The sequence below is a fragment of the Mastomys coucha genome, unplaced genomic scaffold, assembly GCF_008632895.1.
Source record: "Mastomys coucha isolate ucsf_1 unplaced genomic scaffold, UCSF_Mcou_1 pScaffold23, whole genome shotgun sequence".
Taxonomy (NCBI): Eukaryota; Metazoa; Chordata; class Mammalia; order Rodentia; family Muridae; genus Mastomys; species Mastomys coucha.
This window is the reverse complement of record NW_022196906.1, coordinates 15465116-15482543: the sequence shown is the minus strand read 5'-3', so window position 1 is coordinate 15482543 and position 17428 is coordinate 15465116. Positions and strand designations below refer to the sequence as shown.

General features: G+C 47.0%; 1 protein-coding gene across 5 annotated transcripts in view; it reads right to left on the bottom strand.

Moving 5' to 3' along the window:
- Slc44a2 (solute carrier family 44 member 2) overlaps positions 1–17428 on the bottom strand; it is a 35668-nt gene that overhangs the window by 14336 nt on the left and 3904 nt on the right. For 3 of the 5 annotated variants that reach the window (XM_031343738.1, XM_031343741.1, XM_031343739.1), the window contains exons 1-2: positions 4395–4544; positions 3870–3918 (exon numbers count right to left, since the gene is read on the bottom strand). In XM_031343738.1, the coding sequence (XP_031199598.1) occupies positions 3870–3918; positions 4395–4431 (86 nt within the window). In that variant the 5' untranslated portion in view covers positions 4432–4544. Of the gene's footprint in view, positions 1–3869; positions 3919–4394; positions 4545–17428 lie in introns of those variants that run through there. The other 2 variants (XM_031343740.1, XM_031343742.1) reach the window with 1 other exon arrangement.

Here is a 17428-nt window from a genome sequence, read left to right as displayed (position 1 = left end):
ACTCAGAAATCTGCCTGCCTCTGCCTCCCAAGTGCTGGGATTAAAGGCATGCACCACCACCGCCAGGCTCATATGTGGGTTTCTTACCTGCACAGTGTGTCTGTGAGCCATGTGTGTGTCTAGTGTCCATGGACTCCAGAGGAAGGCATCAAGTCCCCTGAACTAGAGTGCTGGGAACTGAACCCTGAGCCATATCACCAGCCCAAGGTCATATGAATTTTACTGCTACTACATTTCCTAATTGTGTGTGTGTGTATGTGTGTACATGTTTATGTATAAGCTAAAGACAACTTAGCGAGTTGGTTCTTTCTACCACGTAGGTGCCTGGTAGAAAAGCTTGGTGGTAGGCTCCTTTTTTTACCCACTAAACCATTCCTCCAAACTTAAGTTTTAGTGTGTGTGTGTGTGTTTCAAATCTTAAGACTTTTTATGAGTGTTCAGTTATAGGTATATATGTGCATCACATGTGTGCTCCACATAAGAGCCACAAACTGAAGTTACAGGCAGCGGTGAGGCACTGTATGGGTGCTGGGAACAAATCCTGGTCCTCTAGAATTGCAGCAAATATTCTTAACTGCTGAGCCTTCTCTCTGGCCCTACATTTTTTTCTGTATGTCTATGTGCCTGTGTAAAGTAAGAAGCCAGAAGAGTACCCTGGAGCCACAGGCATTTGGAAGATACCCGGCTTGCTATGTGGGAGCTGAGATCCAAACTCCAGGCTTTATGACTGGACAAGTGCTCTTTTTTTTTTAAGATTTATTTATTTTTTATTTATATAAGTACACTGTAGCTGTCTTCAGACACACCAGAGGAAGGCATCGGATCTCATTAGAGATGGTTGTGAGCCATCATGTGATTGCTAGGAATTGAATTCAGGACCTTTGGAAGAGTAGTCAGTGCTCTTAACCGCCAAGCCATCTCTCTAGTCACCACTGCTACAATTCTCAATCCATCACACTCGTGTGTGTGTGTGTGTGTGTGTGTGTGTGTGTGTGTGTCTGTGTGTCTATGTGTGAGTTGTGTGTGTATGTGTGTGTGTCTGTCTGTGTGTGTCTCTGTATGTGTGTGAGTTGTGTATGTGAGTGTGCGCGTGTGTGTATGTATGCACATAACTCTGAGGGGTCCATTTTCTCTTCCCACCATGCGGGTCCCAGGGACTGACTGAACGCCAGCTGTCAGGCTTTCTGGCAATGGAATGCTGAGCCACCTTATTACCCTTTGCTTTTTATTTACTTATTTGACACAGGATCCCAAATACTCAAGGCCCCCCTCAAAGTTCACTCTGAAGTCCTGATGCTCCTGCCTCTGTGTGCTTGGGTTGCCTCCTCATCCCTGGTGAGTTTACCCAGTGCTGGAATGGAACACAAGCCTTCCTGCATACTGGGTAAGCACTTTATCAGCTAAACCATATCTCCAGTCCTGGCTTTAAGAAAACAAAAACCTGGGGCTGGAGAGATGACTCAGTGGTGAAGCGCACCCTCCCAACCCCTACCCCAGCTCTCCAGAGGTCTTAAATTCAATTCCCAGCACCCACGTGGTGACTCATCTGATGCTCTCATCTGGAATGCAGTTACACTTGCAGACAGAGCACTCATACATTATAAAAATATATATGTAAGCCGGGCGGTGGTGGCATACGCCTTTAATCCCAGCACTTGGGAGGCAGAGGCAGGCGGATTTCTTAGTTCAAAGCCAGCCTGGTCTACAGAGTGAGTTCCAGGACAGCCAGGGCTATAAAGAGAAACCCTGTCTCAAAAAACCAAAAAAAAAAAAAAAAAAAAAAAAAAAAAAAAAAAAAAAAAAAAAAGAAAGAAAGAAAAGAAAAACAAAAAACAAAACAAACAAACATATATATGTATATATGTAAATAAATATTTTTAAAAAAAATCCGAGGTGCTGGAAAGTTGTCTCAGTAGTGCAAAAAACTACTTGTTGTAGGTCGGTATGGTGGTATACCCCTTTAATCTCAGCATTCAAGAGGCAAAGACAGGTAGATCTCTGAATTCAAAGCCAGCATGGTCTACATAATAAGTTCCAGGACAGCCAGGGCCAAATAGAGAAACCTTGTAACTTTGTCTCAAACAAAACAAAACAAAAATAAAACAATGAAATAAAACAAACAAGCAGAAAACCACCTCACAACAACAAACCTCATCTCGGTGATGGCGCACACCTTTGACCTTTGATCCCAGAACTGTGCAGGCAGAGGCAGGCGGATCTCTGTGAGTTTGAGGCCAGCCTGTTCAGCAAATCAAGTCTAGGATAGCCATGGCTTTGTTACACAGAAAAACTCAAACGCTGTCTCAAAAAACCAAAACAAACCAGCACTTGTTGCTCTGCTCTTGAGGGAACAGGCTGAGTTCTCAGTACCTGCATGGTGGCTCTTAACCATCCTGTAGTAACTCCAGTAAAGGATCTGATGCCCTCTTCTGACCTCAGTGGGCAGCAGGCATGCATATGTTACACATACATACATGCAGACAAATACAGACATAAAATAAATAAAACAAATCTATTTAAAATTTTGAGACAGAATCTCTGAAAGTCACCCAGGAAGGCCTGGAACTTTTTAAATTATTTTTAAATAGCCAGGGAGTGGTGGCCAGCCTGGTCTATAGAACAAGTTCCAGAATGGCCAGGGCTACATACACAGAGAAACCCTGTCTCAAAAAACAAATATATATATATGTGTATATACATATTTGTGTATATATATACATATATACACATATATATACATACATACATACATATATTTATAACACAGAGAGAGAGAGAAAGAGAGAGAGAGAGAGAGAGAAAGAGTGGCTGAAGAGATAGCTCTTAGTTTAAAAGCACAAAGTTTGACTCCAATCATCCACCTGGAGCCCCATAACCTTCGGTAACTCCAGTCCAAATGGATCTGACCCCCCATTCTGGTTTCCTTGGATGCCAGCCAGGCACAACATAGACCACAGACATAAATATGGGGAAACATCTCCACAGTTCCAGGGGCTCTGATACCCTCTCTCATCCTCCATGTGGTACAATACACACATGCAGACAAAATATTCATACACAAAAAATTAAATCTAAAGAAGAAAATTAAGCAGAAGCTGGTGTAGCAGTGCACACCTTTAACCCAGTACTCTCCTTCTAAAAATAATACTTTTATTAATAATTTGAGAACTCCATGCAATAGATTATTATAATTGTATCAATTCTCCCCCACCCCCACCCCCACCCCCAGGCCTTGAACTTTTGATCCTCTTGCCTCTCAAGTAACTGGGATCATAGGACTAGGAAGCCACTTATCCAGATCAAAAAAAAAATTTTGTCTATGTGTACAAGGCTTATGCAGAGGCAGGTGCATCTGTGAATTCAAGGCCAACCTGGACTACATGGAAAGTCCAGGGCAGCCCAGGCTGCAGACAGAGACCCTGTTTCAAAAACAAACAAACAAACATGGCACTCAGGGTGGGAATGGCACCCAGAGGTGGATCCCCAGCTTGGTACTGAGGCAGGGGCAGGGCAGCCATGGTGACCGCTCGGCAGATGGGAGCAGAGTGTTTTGTATCTTTGGGACACATGATGAAGAAAATCAACTCATGCAAGATGTCCTCTGACCACCACACCCATACACGCAGACATGTGCATGCATAAAAAAAGGTAAAAAAGAAAGGGATCCACGTATGTGTGCACAATGCATGCCTAGTGTGTGCAAGAGGCTCATTTCCATTCCAGGCTCCACTAGGATGTGTCTAGGGCCTTTCGGAAACCAGTTTTTGAGTCACTGAACATTGCATTGGTTTATCCTGCTTTGCTGGAGAACACACACTGGGACACATCTCCCCATCTTTCCCCTCTTCCCCAGGAAGGAAATGTCTTACCTGTTGTAAATGGGTCCTTTGAAGGTGGGGTCGTATTTCTGAGGTGTTCCTGAAAGTCAACAGGATTAAGTAGGATGAGAAAATGACACAGCCAGCCGAAGAAGCTGGAGACATTGGGTCCCCCTAAACCACAAGGAGCTCTGAGTTTTATCTGCATCCTACCCAAGATGTAGGTCATCAGAGACCATTGTCCCCGGGGGTGACCAGCTGATTCATCAGCCTGCTATCACCTAAGGAAAATGCCTGGAAGGGCTTACAACGACCAGAGCAAAGAACACAAAATCCACTGTGGAGAGGTTCAGGTGTTCTAGGGATGCGTGAGGGCCGCCAGGTCCTCAGTTAGAGGAGAGTAAAACTGTATCTGAGGCAGCTGTGAAAACCACTGGGGTGATGGGAGCTAGCATGGGCCAAAGGGGGACCACCGCGACGCGAATGCAAATTCCTTTCACCTCCCTTTTGCAACCTTCCTTGCCAGTCCACGGTCCCCGCAGCTGCCCCTGAGGTGCCTAAGGAGAGCTCGCGTACCGTGTTTTCCATAGTAATTCTGTGAATCCTTCCCCATTCCTGCGGTGCAGCCTGGAAGGCGCCTAGACGGTCGGAGCCCTCCTGGACACAGCCGCCACCCGCTGCAGCTGCTCCTGGACGGCCCAAACCGGTCAGACAGGCCCCAGCCAAAGAACCAAGGGGAGGGACCGATCCAGGGGGCAGGGCCGGGTGGGGCCCGCAGCTGCTACTGCCACTCATTGGCAGGCCAGATTTAGCCCTCCCTGCCCCCCACCTTCACCCAGCCCCCACCTAGGAACCTGAGGTGGCTCTGGTCTTGTCCTCCATCCACCCACCTTCCACCTACCCATTAGGCATTGCATCCAGGGACACCTCTCAACCCTAAAATGTCACCCCAGACTATTCCACCCTGCAGGAAACCGAGGCACAAGGAAGAAGGAAAACAGCAGACACCAGAGGAAAAACATTTGGGCTAAAACTCAAATAAATGGATGAAATGGGGGATCGATTGGCATTTATGTATTTGTTTGTTTGTTTGTTTGTTTATTGAGTCTCATATAGCTTAGGCTGCCGTACAACTCACTGTTCAGCCAAGCATCATCCTTGTGTATCCACCTCCCCTAAATTGGGCAGTTTATTTGGAGATGGAGTGGAACATAGAGCCTCTCTCTCACCTACCAGGCAAACTTAAAGAACCAAGCTACAACTCCAACCATTATTCTGACCTGGATGTTTATTTGTAACAAGCTCACTCTGTAGTCCAGGCTGGCCTGGAACTCACTATCCTCCTGACAGCGTAGCACTTAAGCGCTCAGGTCCAACCCCTTTAAAAGTTTGGATTTACTAATTTATTTTTAGATTTATTTAGTTTATTTTATACATATGAGTGTTTGCCTGTATGCACATATGTGCTCTATGTGTATTCCTGGTGCCCACTGAAGTCAGAAGAGGGCATCAAATTCTCTCCAACTGGACTCAGAGGTGTATGTGAGCCACACCACCATGGGGTACTGGAAATCCAAACCAGGTCCTTTACAAGAGCAGCAAGTGCTCTTAACCACTGAACCACCTCTGCAGCCCCCTTATTTATTAACTGGTTTATTTTGATACGGGGTCTTACTACATAGCCTTGACTAGTCCCCTAAATCTCAGGGTCTCACAACAACAGCCACAGGAAATACCAATCCTGGCCTCAGAGATCAGGCACAGGAGGCCAGAGGGAAGCAGCTGGCACTAGGACTTACGGTTGCAAAAGTGGAAAGTCAGTTATGTCAAATGATGTTTTGCTGGGGCACACAGGTGAGAGGACTTCTTGCTAAAGCAGACATGTGAAAGAATGTTTTCCTGAAGCAGACACAGGTGAAAGGATGTTTGGATATAGCAAACAGGTGAGAAGACACTTGATGAAGGAGTATAAACATGACCCCACAGACAGTGGGTGATGAGCACGGGTTTGGTTACTCTGCCTTGATGTTCCTTGCTAACGACACACATGTATTGTTTCCTTACATAGTGTTGTTGAGCTCAACTTGTGGTAATGCCACCAGTGAAAGAAACTCACTAAAATATGGTGGATCCTGCAAAAGCTTGCCACTTGCGTGGTGTCTGCTTGCTGAAAGGGCCAGCCCTTGGCTGCTGGTTTGCAACTGGTGTCTGCCTACAGATGCTGAATCGTATTAATATTTGTTACAGGACTGAACTGTTGACAAAGAAGATCAAGCCTGGGCTGGAGAGATGGCTCAGCGGGTAAGAACACCAACTGCTCTTCCGAAGGTCATGAGTTCAAACCACATGGTGGCTTGCAACCACTCACAATGAGATCTGACGTTCTCTTCTGGTGGGTCTGAAGACAGCTATAGTGTACTTAATTATAATAATAAATAAATCTTAAAAAAAAAAAAAGAAGATCAAGCCTGCCCAAAAGAACTACTGCTGAACAGGTCCACTCCCTCCATATCCTAAGAACTTTTCTCTTCCACTACCTCTGCTGGGTGGTGGGCTAGAGGAAAAGTTAAACCCTTATTAAAAGTAAGTTGCCAAAATGTTTTGCTTACAGTCAGTGTTCACTCAACATAGGGGCTAGCAGCAGGTGTCTGTGTGGGGCATACAACGTTAAACAATTGGCATAGAGGTATACACACCCATTTAAATATATTGCACATTTGCATAAGAGTATTTAATCTACCAGGAGGCATACTGAAGAAACAGGTATGCAATTGGTGTGATGTGTTCACCATCACAGGTGTACACATGAAGATATATAATGTATGCATAGTGAGAGCCACTATCTGTACCTTCATCACTACCACACACACTCAAACCAACCACCAAGTCACACTGGGGCATGGCTCAGAGGTACAACCCTACCTTAGAATTCCCTAGTGAAGGAGAGGGGTGGGGTGAATCAGTGGTAGAATCCTCTGGTGAGGGGCTGGGAGCATGGCTCAGTGGTCCAGCTTACTGCCTAACATGCAAAAGCACTGAGCACTCTCACAAAAAACAAACAAACAAAAAAAAAAAAACAAAAAAAAACACTAATACCTCCAGCAGCCGCCTCCCAGTCCAGCCCACCCAGCCAGGCTCTGCTCTCTAATCAGTTGTCCTTAGAGAAAGGCTACCTCCCCTCCTCTGGCTCACTGAAAGGAAACCCTGGGTGACCCCTAAACCACAGGCTTCAACAAACAGGCAGGGCCAAAGCTTCAAGTCATGACTGAGGCTGACCAGAACTCCCAAAGAAACTCTGTCTGTTTCCCAAAGCCCCTAGCAGCCCTAACAACACTGGCCACACCTCACCTAGATTTAGCAGTGGACAGAGTCAATCTGATCCCAGGCAACAAGCCGCTTCTGTTCTCAGCTAGACAGTTCCTTCAGGACAGTCAAACCAAGAGCTCACCCCCTACCACCACATCCTCAATGACAGCTCTCTAGTGGCTCCTGCACATGGGCTCGCCCTGACCCTACCATTCTTCAGATGCCTCGAGTTCACCTCATCCTTGTCAAGCTCATATCTAAACCTCTGGATATGAGCAGCTAGAACCAGCAGGGTGATGACTGCTGCTTCCATGCAGGGCTCAAGTCAGAGCCTGAGGTGTCTTGCTTCATATCCAGTTCCTTTGAGATTGAGTGTTAAGTAGCTTGATTTCTGTAAAGCCTTAGGTTCAATCCAATCCCCAGCAAATTATTTCCCCTAAATGCTAGGCTTAGTGGCCTACAACTGCCACCCATGCATGGCCTGAGAAGCTGAGGCAGGAGGACTGCCTTGAGTTGAGGCCACCCTGAGTTACATAGCTTAAACCCCCACTGAAAAAAAAATGTAAACACTTGGGGCTGGAGAGATGGCTCAGTGGTTAAGAGCAATTACTGTTCTTGCAGAGGGTGGGAATTTAGTTCCCAGAACCCATGTGGCAGCTGTAACTCCAGTTCCAGGAGATGAGACACCTTCTTCCTACCTCTAAGGGGGCCATGCAGAACCATGATGAACATATATGCAGGCACTCATACATGCACATAAAAGTAAATAAATACTATATAATTTTTTAATTTTATGTATTGGGGGGAGAGGTGTTCAAGGCACAGTTTCTCTGTGTAGCCCTGGTTACCCTGGATCTCAGAGAGTGCTCTGCCTCCTGAGTACATTAAAGGCATGCATCACCACTGTCTGGCTGTGTTTTAAACATTTTAAAACCCTGAGCAGGCCACTGTGGCACACAGTGGAATCCCAACACTCTGGAGGTAGAAGCAAGTAGATCTCCTGAGTTCCAGGCCAACCTGGTCTATATAAGGAGTTCCAACTCAGTCAGTGCTACACAGTGAGACAATGTTAAAAAAAAAAAAACAAAAAACAAAAAACTGTGGCCATGCCCCACACCTGTTGACCCAGCATTAAGAAGGTGCCCTCAGGAAGATTCAGAATATATAGCTGGCCTCAGCTACACAGTAAACTGAGGGTCCACTACATGGTAACAGAAAGTGAGCCTCAGCTACACATTTTCAGTCCACAGATAAAGCAAGTCTTTAAGTCAGCTTACCTGCTATGTAAGTGGAAGACAATAAATTTAACCTTGCACTGACTCAGAGGCAAACAAATTCCACAAGAATTAATCATGCTAATAGATAAAACCTCTAACTATTAAAAGCATGAAGAAACTGCGGGAGACCGTGTCTGTGATAGGAAGGCTGGGAGGGGGAGTGGGGAACAAGATAAGGGAGTATTAGATGCTTCTAGTCAACTGGGATCCCTGGCCAAGGCACAGCCACGTGAAGACAGGTACTGTTGACACCTTTCAACCCTCTTTACATGGGGAAACCCATCCCTGCCAGGTCTCCTAAACTGTCCACCCCCAGTTTAGGTTTGATGGGCAAGGAGGAGCCACTGAGAGTGACTGAGCAAGAGCACAGACCTGCTGAAAGAAGGTGTCATCTAGCAGCTGACAGTTCTCTAAGTCACAGAAAGATAAAACTTAGTTTAACCTTCAGACAGAATTTAGGTTGCAGAGGAGGGGTGGGAAGGCCCAGAAGATACAGGCACCTGCTGCCCAGGCTGCTGCCTGAGTTCCAGCCCTAGGCCCCACATATTGAAGGCAAAGGACTGACTCTTGCAAGTTAGCCTCTGACCTCTGACCTCTGCGCATGCCAGGAAGTGAGCATGCCTGCCTACAGCCCCCCCCCCCACATAATAGATAAATGTAATTTTACTTAAATGTAGAGAAGGCACCGGGATGGGCTTGGCTCCAGCCTGGCACTGAGGCCTCTTGGGAAAAAAACAAGAACATTCCTGGCACAGTCTGATGGGTTCCAGTAGCTCTCATTAAGCTAAGCTGCTTGGGGATGAGAGAGGAGGGGGAAGCTTGCGAAAGTTTCTGATCATGGAGGCTGAATCACCCCCTGCAGGATGGGAGGTTGGGTCTTTGCAACTACAAAACCAGACAAATGTGAACAGAAAGCTGAATTTGAGAGTGGGGAGGGGAAGTTACTAAAGCCCCTGTCTCAGAAGCATGAAGTCCTTCTCCACTCCTGGGGCTGAATACCCACATGCTCCGCACGCCCTTTCAACCCTTGGGGAACAGAGGTAGGAGAATGAGAAGTTTAAGCTACAGCTAAATGGGTAAGAGCATGAGGACCCAGATGTGAATTCCAAGAATCCATTTAAGAAGTGAGTCACTCAATGGAGGTACACGCCTTTAGTCCCAGCATTTGGGAGATAGGGGCAGGCAAGTTTGTATAAGTTCAAAGCCAGCCTGGTCTTACAGAGTTCCAGGACAGCCAGGGCTACACAGAGACACCCTGGGGTGGGGGTCGGAATGGGGAGGGAGGAGGAGGAGAACAACATCAACAAACTGAGGTCTTACTGTGTGTGTAGCAGCCTCCAAAACTTCAAACGTTCTACCTGGCAGGGAGGCAAAGAACAACAAAACAGCTTCAAGAACTCCCTGAAGCTGACTGGACTCAGTAGATCCCTGAAGCTGACTGGACTCAGTAGATCCCTGAAGCTGACTGGACTCAGTAGATCCCTGAAGCTGACTGGACTCAGTAGATCCCTGAAGCTGACTGGACTCAGTAGATCCCTGAAGCTGACTGGACTCAGTAGATCCTCCCTGCCTGAGTAAAGAATAAAAGCTGAGGGTCCCTCTCAGAGGAGTTGAGGCTGAGCGGCAAGAAGACTCCCAGAGGGGAAAAACTACAGACTCTCAGAAAAAAAGAACTGCCTGGAAGAGGTTTAGACCAACTGAGGCAGCCAGAAAGGTCAGCCTCCAACCGACTGAGCTGCCTGCAGGTTCCTAGCTTTGGGAGATGTTGCCCATGCTGGGGTGACCTTTGGTGATATAGCGGTTTTTGAGTCACTTCTCCTGTAACTCCACACCCATTATTCCTGTAAGTAACCCCAGTAAAATTCATGGTTCACCAAGTTGGACTTTTGTGGTATCCGCCACACTTTGGTCTGTTGGGTTCCCTATCTGGGGTGAGTGAACAAGTGTATTTTGTTTCCTGAGGAAACGTCAAACAATGGGCATAAACCTGACATGTTGGCACACACATTTAATCTCAGCGAGTCCCAGGTCACCCAGGACTGCACAGTAAGACCCCCCCCCTCAAAAAAAAATAAAATAAAGCTGGGCAGTAGCTCACAACCTAATCACAGCACTTGAGAGACAGAGGCAGGCACATCTCTTTGAGTCTGAGGCCAGCCAGGACAGCCAGGGCTACACAGAGGAATCCTATCTCAAAAAACAAAACAAAACAAAACAAAAAAAAAGCCAAAAACCAAAACATACAAATGAACAAAGGCAGTGAGTAGCAGAGGTAGACAAGGCTAGCTCAGTACTCAACTCTTAAGTGCTCACACCACACACAAAAGAAGACAGCGAGTGTCAGTGTCATCCTTGACCTAGTGAGGTGGCCAGAGGAGCAGAGTCTAGCAGATTGCACTTTGCCTTACTCTTGAAACTCAAGGCACAAACATGCACACACAATAAATACATCTTTTTTATTGCTGGAATTTTTGTTTGTTTTTTGTTTTTAAGCAATCTTTCCACATAGACTTGGCTGTCCTGAAACTCACTATATAGATCAGGTTGACCTTGAACTCACAGATCTGCCTGTCTGTGCCTCCTGATTGCTGGGATTATAGCCCACCATGCCCGGCACATAATTTTTTTTTTTCAAAATCTGCCTGAGCCACATGAGACCTTGTCACAATAAGACAACAAGATGGGGACTAGGGACTGGGGGACCAGAGACATGGTTCAACCATTAAGAGCTCAAACAGCAATTATAGAAACCTGTGCTGGGTAGTGGTGACACATGCCTTTAATCCCAGCACTTGGGAGGCAGAGGCAGACAGATCTCTTGAATTTGAGACCAGCCTGGCCTGCAAATCGAGCTACAGGGACAGCCACAGCTACACAGAGAAACCCTGTCTCAAAAAACCAAAAAGAAAAAAGAAAACCTGGAACTCCAGCTCCAGGGGTCAAACACCTCCAGCCTCCTCTGAGACCATGCTCAGTGCACAGGTGAAGGTGCATGTGCTCTCTCTCTCTCTCTCTCTCTCTCTCTCTCTCTCTCACACACACACACACACACACACACACACACACACACACACACGGACACACACACACACACACATACCCGGACACACATACACACTGGGGAGGTGGGGAGGAAAAATGAAAATAGAAAAGAAAAAGCTAACTTAAGTGGGATCTTACTTGACAGAAAGTTAAACTGAGGCCACTTGATTAATCCCCACAGCTAGTGACCAACATAGCAATAGTGTAGATTGACAGATTAACTACCAAGCCCTCCAGCATCTAATCTGGCCATTTCTCTGGTAGCTCCTGCATGTGGAAGTTGGAATGCTGTCTGTGCCATCCCCAGCTACAATCCTCACTGGGAGAAATTAAGACAAGGACTAGCTGTACACAGTGAGGCCTTTGGGAGACGATTAGGAAAAGGGACTCTGGCCTTGTGGTTGGGCCCTGGTGGCTTTATAATAGAGCTGGGTCTGTGGCGCGAGCCTTCCATCCTTGCTACTGAGGAGGCTGGGGACAGAGTGTGACAAATTCAAATACAGAAAAGGTGCAAAGCCACCCTCTTTCCATACAGTGGATGCCATGTGACCCCCCTGCCTCAAGCTTCTGGTGCCTTACCCTCCCTATGAGCCTGTACCTTGAAGTGTAAGAAAGAACAAACCATTTCTCTTTATACTCCCTGCCCCCCAAAAGGTCAGCTTTTGAGCCTGAGTAGCTGTAGATTCCTTGCTGAGAATCCACAATTGAGGGGCTGGGGGCGTGGCTCGGTGGTAGAGCCCAGTATCCCTGTGATAGCTAACTTTATGTCAACTTGACACAACTAGGGTCATCTAAGAGGAAACCCCAACTGAGAAACTGCCTTTGTGATGGCTGTTCTTGGTTGTCAACTTGACCGTACCTGGAACTAAAACCCAAAACTGGAGGTCACACCTGTGAAGAATCTCTGTGTAATCTGAAGTAGGAAGATCCACTACTAATCCAGATCTTTGATGTGGGAAGACACGCTTTTAATCCAGATTTGTTATTCAGATCTAACCGGGGCCACACCTTCTGCTGGAAACCTATAAAAGGATGTGGAAGAAGGAAGCTTTTGTACTTGGCCTGCTCGCCCTGGCCTTGCTAACAAGTCCATTCCTTCACTGGCATTAAAGCCTACTTCAGGATTGTAGCATATACTGCAGGCCAGCTGAGACATCCAGCCTTGTGGACTCTGCCATTGTTGGATTAGCTGGACTGCAGCCTGTAAACCATTCTAATAAACACCTGTGGTGGTTTGAATACGCTTGGCCTGGGCAGTGGTACTACTAGGAGGTATGGCCTTCTAGGCGGAAGTGTGTCACTGTGGGAGTGGGCTTTGAGACCCTTCTCTTCCTCCCTGCTTTGGAATCAAGATGTTGAACTTTTCAGCTCTACCTGCACCATGCCTGCCTGGATGCTGCCATGCTTCCTCCTTGATGATAATGGACTGAATCTCTGAACCTGTAAGCCAGCCCCAGTTAAATATTGTCCTTATAAGTGATGCCTTGGTCATGGTGTCTGTTCACAACAATAAAACCCTAACTAAGGCAATACCTTTGATAGATAAATAGACTCATAGACAGACACACAGATAGACAGACAGACTCATTGTATAAGGTCTGTTACTCTAGATTCTAGAAAACCCTGCTTAATAAAGCCTCCTCCATAAGATCTGGCTGTAGCCCGCATCCTGCCCCAAGACAGGTAGCCCTGGCTTGTCTTGAACTCACAGAGATTCACTGCCTTTGAGTGTTAGGAGGCTATTTTCTTAATTAGTGATTAATAGGGGAGGGCCCAGCCCATTGTGGGTGGTGCCACCTCTGGGCTAGTGGACCTAGGTTCTATAAGAAATCAGGCTGAGCAAGCCATGAGGAGCAAACCAGTAAGCAGCACCCTTCCATGGTCTCTGCTTCAGTTCCTGTCCAAGTTACTGCCTAGTTTGAGTTCCTAACTTAGCTTCCTTCAGTGGACTATGATTCAGGATAGATAAGCCAAATCAAACTCTTTCCTCCCCAAGTTACTTTTGGTCATGGTGTTTCATTAAGGCAATGGTAACCCTAACTAAGACAGTCCCCCAGTGAGGTATAGGAGTGTGGCTCAGTGGTAGAACTACTGCCTAGAATCCCCCAGTGAGGAGCCAAAGGCATGGCTCTAAGGAAGAGCATATGCCTTCTAGGTCAGTGGCCCTGAGTTCTATCCCTAGCATGGGGAAATGTGCGTGCGTGTACACACACACACACACACAAAGAGAGGGGGGGGGAGGGAGGCTCACTGACTCTCAGCCCCTGCCTCAGATTTTTCTCTAGCAAGAAAATCATTGCCAGGCAGTAGTGGCACATGCCTTTAATCCCAGCACTTGGGAGGCAGAGACAGGTGGATTTTTGAGTTCGAGGCCAGCCTGATCTACAGAGTAAGTTCCAAGACAGCTGGGGCTACACAGAGAAACCCTGTCTGGAAAACCAAAAACAAATACAAAACCAAAAACAAACAAAAATTATCACGAGATAAAACCCTGTGACTTTTGGCTCAAACTAGAAGCTAACTCTCATTTTGAATAACTTACATAGTCTATAGTGGGCGGCATGGAGTTAAGAGCAAAAGAAACCAACAGGACCAAGACCCAGGAGGCAGTGGGGGGAGGGGGGGAACAGGGAGGAACAGCAGGGGAGCTGGACTGTGAAGGGAGGTCTAGCCAGGCTGGGCACAGTGGGGGTGGGAGATAAGGGAACCAACACGGGCAGTGTGCCGTGATGCTTTTGCTGGGACATGAAGTGGCACCCTGCCCCCACAACTTCCAAACACTGGCTAAGTCAAGGGCTCCAGTGTCCAAGGCCTCGCCCACACAGTCCTCGCCTTCCCAGCAGTCTGGGCCTGGCCCAGAGAGATTTTGGCTGCTCAGACAAGTTCTTCTGACAAGAACTTGGGGGCAGTGCCCATGCAGTGAAGGGATGGAAAGAGTTGGGCCTGGTAGCTGATGCCTGCAATTCCAGCACTCCAGTAATGGAGTCAGGAGGATGGTAAAATTGAGACCAGTTGAGGCTGTAGAGTGAATTTTAGACCAGCCTGAGTTTACCTCTAAATAAATTAATGAATTAAATTAAATAATTTATAAATTAGTTAAAAGCTGGGCATAGGAGCACACACCTTTAATCCCAGCACTTGGGAGGCAGAGGCAGGCAGATTTCTGAGTCTGAGGCTAGCCTAGTTACATATTAAGTACCAGGACATACAGAATTGAGTAGAAGACCCTGTTTCAGAAAGTGAATGAATGAATAAATAAATATAATAAAAGCTCACAGGTATCACCTGTGGAGCCCTGGCTTTGTGTTCACAAATTAGACCACTGGCTTTGTGTGAAACCTGGGAAACCTGGGCTCTTCCCCAGCATCCCATCAATTGAGTGAGGTGGTACATGCCTGTCACCCCAGCCTTCAGATGGTGAAAGGAGGCAGGAAGGAGTTCAAAGCAAGTCCTGGGCTTTCAACTGAGTTAGAACCTGAGTATGAGGACAGCCTGGGCTACTAGAGACCCTGTCATAAGCACATGCAGACACTTCAATACAGACTAAAAAAGCCGGGCCATGGTGGTCCACGCCTTTAATCCCAGCACTTGGGAGGAAGAGGCAGGCAGATTTTTGGTCTACAGAGTGAGTTCCAGGACAGCCAGAGCTATACAGAGAAACCCTGTCTCGAAAAAACAAAAAAAAAAACAAAAAAAAAACAACAACAACAAAACAAAAAACCAACAACAGTCAAAAGAGAGAGGAAGGAACCACTTTTACCCTCACTTCCTCTCTCAAGCAAGTTCTAAGTATTTCCCCTTTCTCTCCAGATGCTGTATGCAGGCCACAGACCCAGCACATCTGTAACCCACTGTCTCCTAAGCTCCATGTGTTTGGTGCTAGGATGAACCCAAGGGGCGTTCACTGTCTTTGAGTCTCACCCACACCTCTAGCCTCATGGCCCACACTTTTCCCTCCCGGCTAATTCACAGGGTAACAGAGCTGCTTATTATTCCTCCTTGGATAAGGCTACAAAGTAACCTATCTAAAGCTTGTTTAAGTCAGACCTATTCATCTTATTTTACCTGAGTGTCTGGCATGCACGTATCTCTAGTCACAATGGGGATGCATGGTGCCTGCAGAGGTCAGAAGACAGAACCAGGTCCCCTGGGACTGAAGTTAATGATGCTTGTGAGCTACCACCTGGGTTCTGGGAAGGAAGAGTCCTCTGCAAGAGCAGCCAGTGCTCTTAACCACCGAGCCCTGGCTCCCTCCAATCCTGCTACAATGTATTTCACTGCGCATAGCTGTTAGAGAGGACCCTTTCCCAGCACCACACCCTGGCTCACAACCATCTGTAACTCTAGTTCCAGGGGACCCGACCCCTTCTTCTGACCTCGGCACCCACACAATGCAGACATACATGCAGGCAAAACACCCATACATATAAAACTAAAATCACAAGTCCAAAAAGATACATATGTGGAGGAATCCTGGAGAAATTGGCTTAATGGACAAAAACCTTTGTCTGAAGCATGAGGAGCTGAGGTCCAGTCCCCAGCACCCACATAAAAGCAGGAGGAATAAGAACTGTAACAGGCTTAGGCACAGACACTGTTTCAGAACATAAGTTAGAGAGCCAGAGGACACAACAGGAAAACTTGCTGCCAAGCCAGATGCCCTCAGCACCATCCTAAAGATTCACATTGCTGAAGGAGAGAACTCTCTCACTCCAGGCCTGTCCTCACACACATGCCGTCTCACACAAACACAATAAATGAGTAAATATATCCTTAAAAACTTACAAAAGTGGCTGGGCAGTGAGGGGTGCACGCCTTTAATCCTAGCACTAGGAAGGCAGAGGCAGGCAGATCTCTGTGAGTTCAAGCCCAGCCTGGTCTACAGAGCAAGTGCCAAGATGCCAGGGATACACAAAAAAAGAGAAACCCTGTCTCGGAAACAAACACACAAACAAACAACAACAAACAACAAAACCCCAATCTTATAAAAGTGGAAACTATACACCAGGTCACCAGGTGTCAACTTGTGGTCTCCACATATGTACTCATGACCACACATGTGGGGAATGTGGAACTGTGTCACCAGACAAAAACTGGAAAGGTCAAGCAGATTAAGAAACTCCAGCAGTTCTCATAATTGAGAATGGTAGGCATTTGAATCTGCCCCCAGCCCAGTTCCTGTCCTTGAGCATATGACCACGACACTCCACAAGAGGACCATGGCAACTGGTCATGTAGCATAGAAACCCACAGTTCTCCGTGTTAATCAGGTATCTAGATGGGCCTGAAGGGTTAGGCAATAAGCTTCCCTTCTTGGACATTCCTTCCTGCAAAAGGTATTTAATCTCTGGTCCACCCTGAGTAAACCCTGAGTTTCCATGATAAACAGTTTAGACAAGCACAGATTGTCTTTCTCATCAAGAACCTCCATGGGAGGAAACCTTCATTACCTAGCCAAGCCACCTAAGTCTCTGCAGAAGGCCCTTCCAAACACCGAACATTCACCCCTCAGGGCCCTCTCAGTCTCAGCTCCTCTTGGTTCACAGTGGCATCTGGATGCCCAGGAGTTTGGGAACCCCAGCCTTGGCCTCTGCCTTCACTGTTTCTCACCTGGACTAGGGCCCCTATCTTGGCCTGCGTTCCACAGCCTGGCACCCCAAGGATGGAGCCTGGCACCTCCCCGTTTCGTCTGCCTGAGCGGGATTCAAACATCTCAACAGCCAGGCAGAACTCAGAAACTCCCAAAATTATACACATACACACACACACACACACACACACACACACACACACACATACACACACACACACATCCATATCTCCATAGATCCATTGATCCATAGGGGAGGATATGGTGGCTGGGGAGGGAGAGACATTTCCTCAGTGCTGTGACCACTGGTTAGAACCATGTACTTGGAGGAGGATGTGAACTCCTATACAGTTGGAGTTATCCCTGGCTGTGTTCGCAGTTTGGGTGCTGGGAAC